This window comes from Eptatretus burgeri, chromosome 4, assembly GCF_056783735.1.
Source record: "Eptatretus burgeri isolate ZD-2024b chromosome 4, Ebu_testis_v1, whole genome shotgun sequence".
Classification (NCBI taxonomy): domain Eukaryota; kingdom Metazoa; phylum Chordata; class Myxini; order Myxiniformes; family Myxinidae; genus Eptatretus; species Eptatretus burgeri.
Window position 1 is genome coordinate 8,200,049 of NC_140964.1, and position 7,500 is coordinate 8,207,548.

The 7,500-nt window shown below is 46.4% G+C and overlaps 1 protein-coding gene across 2 annotated transcripts in view; it reads right to left on the minus strand.

Moving 5' to 3' along the window:
• The window catches only part of LOC147027429 (F-box/LRR-repeat protein 19-like), a 152,641-nt gene that overhangs the window by 16,250 nt on the left and 128,891 nt on the right, over positions 1 to 7,500 (minus strand). For both annotated transcript variants that reach the window (XM_085876831.1, XM_085876830.1), the window contains exons 8-9: positions 4,512 to 4,675; positions 3,852 to 4,013 (exon numbers count right to left, since the gene is read on the minus strand). In XM_085876831.1, coding sequence (XP_085732957.1) covers positions 3,852 to 4,013; positions 4,512 to 4,675 — 326 coding nt within the window. The remainder of the gene's footprint in view (positions 1 to 3,851; positions 4,014 to 4,511; positions 4,676 to 7,500) is intronic.

Genomic DNA, 7,500 nt, shown 5'->3' on the forward strand with positions numbered 1-7,500 from the left:
TTCCGCACTGGTCCAGAAGAACGTCTGTTGCACACCAACCCCGAGTGCAGATGCAGCGACAGGCAGACAACAAGTTGCAGCAAAGAGAGGCCAGAGCAGAGAGAGGCAGATAAGTGGGTGAGGCAGGCAAACAAAGTGCAGAGAGAGACAGAGCAGATGACTTCTCAATCTGCCTTTTATAAGCCCCGAGCAAAGGGTGGGCGACGACACGAAGCGACGAGCCATCATCCGAATCGTGCCCTTCCATTGGATCCCGGCCCTGCCCTACCAGGTTCCTCGGGCCCGAAGCGGCCTGATTCGCACATCCGGCACGATGTGGCCCGGAGCCTTTCACCGAACTCCCGGGCCGTGTTCTGGCGACTGGACGAGGATCGTGTCGGTCCCACATGCCCGTTCAGGGCATCCCCGGCGAGCTGCAGTTGTTGCTGTTAACGTGCTTGGCCCGTCACCGCGCCACGCAGTCTGAGTGGCCTGGGCCGCGCAGCACGCTCGTTTGGTGGCAAATTGCATCGATGCGGAGATGCGTGGAGGCGCAGAGTGATTTTTCCTGTGTGCGGGAGATGTCGGTGGTCGAGGTGGTACTTCTGGTGAGTGGAGGTTGAGCAAGGTGAGACGCGTTGTAAATCGGCGCGCAGATTCGAATGAAAGGGCATGCATGCACGTCCTGCACAGTGTAGGTGGAGAGTTTCTCATTGTTGTGATTTTCACAGGCGGCCACCTGGGTGCAGTGCCTGCTTTGATTTGTACCATGGATAAAAAAAAAGGAAAGGGTTGGAATGAAAATCAAGATTGAATGGCAGATAGAGATACAAATAGACCTTGCTATAAGACCCACGCAACACACTTCGTCCCGTTAACAAATTAGACATGAGGGGAAGGTCTGACTGCACGGACACTAACGAAATAACTGCCTGGGGATCACTGTATGTTGGGTGCCATTGCCTTAGAAGCATGCGGTTTCGCAGAACCGCAACAATATCGAGACTTTAAGAAGGCATTTGATAAGGTACCACATCAGAGGTTGTTAGCCAAAGTGAGGGCTTGTGGAGTGGCTGGTAAGGTAGCTAATTGGATTGCAAACTGGTTTAGTGATAAACTGGAAGCAAAGAGTGGCTGTGAGTGTGAGGATGTCTTGCTGGGAGGATGTAAGTAGTGGGGCACCTCAGAGATCAGTACTCGGACCATTACTATTCCTTATTTAAATCAACGATTTGGACAGTGGGGTGAAGAGTAGGCTTTCCAAATTTGCAGATGACACAAAGCTTGGAGGTGAGGTGGATATCAGAGGGGGTGGTGATCACATTCAGGAGAGTATTGATAGCTTGGGTAGATTGAACAAAAGATTGGGAGATGGAATTTAACCTGATTAAGTGTAAGGTGTTGGGGATGGGGAAGAACAATGAAAATTGGGATTATAGGATGCAAGGGGTAATTTTGGAGCGTGTCACACAGGAGAAAGATCTGGGGGTGGTAATAGACATGGGAGGTAAGCAGGTAGCACAATGCCAGGAAGCAATAGGTGAAGCAAATCGGGTTTTAGGTTTAATTCGGAGGGGGATCATTTATAAATCAAAAGAGGTGGTGTTAACATTGTACAGGAATTTAGTGAGGGCCACATCGAGAATATTGTTTGCAGTTTTGGTCACAACTTAGGAAAGACATAGATGCCATTGAGTGGATTCAGCACAGGGCTACTAGATTGATTGCGGGTCGAGCTCGACTCAGCGATGAGGAGCGGCTGCAGGAGACGGGGCTTTATACACGAGAAAGGAGGCGGTTACGAGGAGATATGATGGAGATGTTTAGGATAATGAAAGGTAGAGATAAAATAAGTTCAGATGAATTATTCAACAGAGTAGACAGTGATCGGACCAGGGGCCAGAGCCTGAGAGTAAAGAAGAGGAGAGTTAAGATGGTAGTAAGGCAGGAGTCTTTTACTCAGAGAGTAGTTAATGCATGGAATGGTCTCCCTGGAAAGATGGTGGCAGCAGAAAAAGTAGAAAAGTTTAAATTAGAATTAGATCGGTACCTGGAAGTATTGGAGATAGAGAGGTACAGGGATGTTTGCAGGACTTTTAGGTATCTTGAGCATTGATGGTTGATTGTGTGCATGAGTGTTGTTGCCAGAGGGTCTCGTCAAGGGGTGTTGTGTGGTTGATGTTGTGCGTTTTTTACCCAAGCCCATGCCCCCCTCCCCTGGGGGGAAACAAAATACAACAACAAAAAATTCTTTTCTCAGGGAGGGAATAACCAATTAGGTCTCACGTAATCAATGAACCCAGGTGGCTAGGATTATATAAATAAATCCACTCCTTCCATGCTCTTCTTGCCGAAGAAGCTGCACAAAGAAAGTCCATTGAAAGGCTACCCAAGTTAAGCCCCTTGCTGTTTCAAACCCTTCCCAGAGTTCCTCCACAGCTGTAAAGACGTTCACAAATAGTACATGCATGAGAATCCCAAAGCTACACGCCCCCTCACCTGCCGGACTGGTTTCATCATTATTGGCCAATCATCAGCAATAGTGCAGACAAACACTAGTTAGGGCTTGATCCCATGCCCGATTTTGCAGATGCTGCCTGAGAGGTTCCGAGCTTGCTTTTTTGTAATCGTATGATGGCCGTTGGTATGGTTTATCCAAGACTGGTGGCTCTATGAAGATAATCTCCACCGAACTATGGCCGGATGTTCCAATGTTGGCCTTCATGCTTGTGGTGTAATCAGCAGCAGAGTCAATGACCAAGTCGTGCATGTTGTCACGAGTAGACTCTTTTACCAGTTGATCCAAGCCATGCATCAGACAAAGGTTATAACCGGAAATTCCATCTGTCAGTTGGGGACTTTCGACTTACCCTCTCCTGATGATGAGCATTGAAATCACCAAGAATCATCACACGATTTGAACCAGTGGTTTGGGTGACAAAATCCAGATTATGGGACAAGTAATCAAAAAGATGACAGTCAGTTCCCAACCGGGAGCCAGGGCAATACACAGTGCCGATCAGTGGGCACCCCATGCGTGTCTTCACAGTGCACCAGACGTTTCAGGTTCTGATGATGTTGAACCTGGAGCGTATTGCAAAACCAAATAGGAATTCCACCCCAACCATCACTGCAATCTCATCTTATTGGTAGCTCCTGATATCAACTGAGCGACACATAAGAATCAGTCACAATATAATTTAACAGTGACTCATAGCAACTATAATGTCTGCTTTACTTTGCTTGGCTCGATGAGCAAGCACTCCCATATTTGTCCAAAGACCTCCAACATTTTCAAGAAGTATCTGCAAACGGTGCTGTCAAAACACTTCATATTATTGGAACTCATGGTGTAAAAGTGGTTTGGGGAAGAATTGGACTGCAGTGTCATCCACCGGACGAGGAACATGCCTTCCACGGATTCAGCGACACTGCGTACCCACCCTCTTCCCGACAGGTGTAGTTTTGTGGACGTCATCATGAACCGTCATTGTAGATATGCGTCGCTAATTTGTATTGTTAAAAAACGTCAGACCCACCCGATTGTGTGTCTTAAATTCCTCATTCGCACGAGCCTATATTTGGCATTCTTTCTATTCCTCTGTTTTCTATCTAAATGTGCCTCTTTTTGTGCTGCACTAGGCCATTCCCACGAGCTTAGGCAGCAAAAGAAGTCACCCTGGAGGCCCAGATGCAAAGGAACCGTAACTCAAGGTGGGAACCGGTCGGGGTTTAAACTCAAATCTGGTTTGGTAAACATCCACACAAACTCAAATCTTGGCTTTTCAGAATTCTTGTCCCTATTCCATATGTGTGTGAATGTGCACACAAAAAAAAGCATCATGACTCTATACACACGCACACACACATACCTGTGCTGTAGTCCGAATCAGCAGCAAGGAGGTCCCGAAGGTGTGCATCTCGCACACCCTCGGCCCAGCGCAGGTCCAGGGCATGTAGAGGGGGGAGGCTGGCACTGCAGAGGCCTGAGACGGCCACCCAAGGGCACCCACACACAATCAGCTCTTGGAGTCCTGGTGGATGCATGGAGCAACAAATAATGATGCATTTTCCACTTAACCTTTGAACAGAAACATGACTTGCACAGAGTGGGATCATCATGATTAAGGACAATGGAAAGGCTGTGAGAACAGAGCGAACATGAATCGAGAGGGTAAAAGATGGAGAATAAGAAAATGGCTGCACCAGTAAATGATTAGAAAGAGAGAGAAAATTAATGAGAAACTCAATAAGAACTTTCGGGGAAAGTGAATCGAGTTCACATTGTTTGGTGGAGTATAAAGAAGGCTGTGAATAAGAAGTAATCAGCGACTAAATGAGCCAATTGTCAGTTGGGTGTACATGTTGAGTGATGTACATGTCCAAAGTAAGACCGAACGTCCGAAAAATGCAGAAGAGGTATGCAATCAACAATCAGGTATCGGTGATGCATTGGAGAGAAGCCCCAAATGAAGCATGTTGTAACACAAAGGTCATAGTGCATGTGTGGCCGCAAGGATGATTCGAGTTACCGGGTAATCTGTTGACAAGCCACGCCAGCTGTTTTTTGGACACGTTTGACCAGCTGAGGTCAAGAGCAAGTGGCTGCCTCCGGATTATCCCACTCAACATCAGTGGGGTGATCGCCTTGCACTTACTCAGGTCCAGTCGTGTCCACAACCGGCGGTCACAGCACCTGGCAAAAGAGATGGAGGTTTGTAAGTCACAATACTTTTAAACTGCAATACTTTTCCTCCAATCGTCACAGCAACAAACAAACAAATATGAATGAAGACACGTTTTGCAAAAAACAGACAACTATATTTCCCAAAATATGATCAAAGGAATAATCATTGAAATGCCCCGAAGAACCGGAGTGTGTCAAGAGGCTTATGGAAGAGCAAGGTGATGGCATACAAAAAGAAAGTGAAAGAACAAAGAGAAAAGAAAAGAGAAGATAGAGGAGGGAAAGGAATGTCACAAACAACTCGCAAGGAAGAGGATTGGGTTAGGAAGGGTTGAATGGGAGGGGGAGTAATAGACATCATGGGTAAATATGGACGATGACATGATGTGGCGGTGCACTGCCTGCTTGAAGTGCCGGAGGGAAGAGTATGAAAGAACGGCCTCTGTTAAGTGGTTCTTCCATAGACGGCAGAAAAGAAAAACAGAAGGATGGAGGTGGGGGTAAGTCTGAATTTTGGGAGTTTAACTAGGAGGGGTTACCGGATTAATTAATGCATATCGTGGGACTCGAGGAGGGACAGAGGGGTGAGAGAGCAGAGGACGCGAGACTGGAGGAGAGGTGGTAAAAAAAAAATCAGAGGTCACCGACCTGCCTGCGATGCGAGAGAACCAGGCCTCGAGCTTCGGCCTCATCACCAGAGATGTCAGCTACATTTGTCAGCTTCCTTCTTACCAACTTCCACATTATCTTCAGTCTCATTATTCCCTCCAGATGTTCAAGGCAACTGTTCACCACTATCTCAGATCATCTCCCACCCAAAACCACATTTTCTTCCCATGGTAATCCCACCACACACAAGCCCATCTCTTTCCCAATTTCCAGGTTCTCCTTCCTGAGAGTTTGTTTCGGTATACATCTTGTCCGCCGCTTGCATTCTCCTCTATTCCTCATTCTTACCCGCATCCATTGTTGTCCGTCTACATCTAGTTTGTCCCTCGGCCATGTTGTTGGTGTTTCCCCCCTTCTCTTTCTGCTGTTCCTTTTGTTCTGTTGCATCCCGATCCGTTCCGTTTTCGAGCTCTTCCATGAGCCGTGACTTCGTATTCAAAAAAATATATGATGCAGAAAACGAAACAAGTTCGACTGTCCATTGTTTTTGTCTTGCTGGATTGTGTGCCAGTGTAAGGTGAATAACCTGTCTATCATTTGAGGGCTCTCTCTTCAGTCCCCTGCCTTGAATCAGGCAGAACCAGTTTTCCATGTACTACTTATTTGGCGCGTTCACGATTGTCCCATTATGTAAATGTCGAGGAGGAGACTTAAATGGCGAGTTCACAATTCGGTTCCAAGATGGTTCCGCCAACGACTTGAAATATAAAATAGCAATGACCATAACATCTGCAACAAAAACGACAGCTAAGGGGGGAAACTGCTCGAATTGGTGGGGAATATCTCTTCCAACCTATCAGAAACTGATCATGGACATGACATTAAGTTTGCAAGCTTAATAAATCACATGAAAGGAAACAACAGATGACTCATTAAAAGCATGTTTGTGAACCTACATTGTTCACAAGTTTCTAAATGTTTTGTAGTCCATTCAAAAGAGCCATAAATCATTGGATACGAGTATCACATTACACACATTCACACCCCGTTGCGTGATCTTCTCACAAGCTGACTTATGCAGGGTTATACAACCATCTTGAACACATCTCTTGTCTGTACATGGAGCAATTGCTTACGGGAGAGAAAAATTGGGGTCGAACGGGATTTCAACCAACAGGGGAAGGCAGTGGAAAACCGGCATACCAAATGACAGACACTGGACATGCGTACAAATAGGCGAGAGAAATCCAATAAATAAGTGTCATTTTCCGTCCCTGTGTGTGTGTGTGTCTGCATGCAACACCAATCACACCAAAACAACTGGGGGCCAATTGCCACCAAACTTGGCAAATGGACCAAGTTCGACCTCGTGGTGAACATGGGCTATTTGTTTTTTATCTGCAGTTGCGGAGGTTCAGGAGGGAAGGTTGATTTAAAAAAAAAGCCTCCATGTAAATGTGTATCGTGTGGCACCACTCGGTGGTGGTGGCAGCGTGAATTATAAGTAAGTTGTGGAGATAACTTGCATTTTTGCAATGTACATGTCCCCAGAGTGTGAGAAGCCCCAAAACAACCTCCACCAAACAGGGGAGGCAGGGGGGGGGCTTTGGGGGGGGATGGGGGTCCAGAGGGACGTGAGTGGGAGGAGGCAGGGGGAGGGTGGGATGAGGGAGGGGTTAGGGATGGTAGGAGGGAGGAGAAGGGGTGGGAGGAGGGACAATGCCCAGGCACCCCTGCTGGTGTAAAAATGGGGGGGGAAAAAGGTGTAAAGGAGAGAGTTATAGCAGCAGCTAGCAGGAAAGCAATGATGGTAATGTGTCATACAAAAATTTTATGCAGGAAAACTGTCGTATTCAAATACGTCATCATTTCCTCCAAAATCAGATATGTTTAATGAGCCACACTGACAGAGAAAACTAAAATGAGCAAGCGAAGATTGCAGACCCTCGCCAGGAGTTGTTTTGTGTGTTTTTCTAGTGCATAGTTTACAGATGTACTCACATTCTAATTATATACAAGTCCGAAAAAAAAAATTGTAAAAATGAAAACACTTGTAGGGGTGGAAACAACCAAACAAGGGAGGAAGGAATGACAAGGCAGCAATGACACCACAATGCAACAATACAATCCTTTAAGTGTTTAACAGATTGCAATCACGACATCCTTTCACATTTGGGTTACAGGTGCCAATTGTAACAATTGCATGAAGATGTCTATGTGAGAGG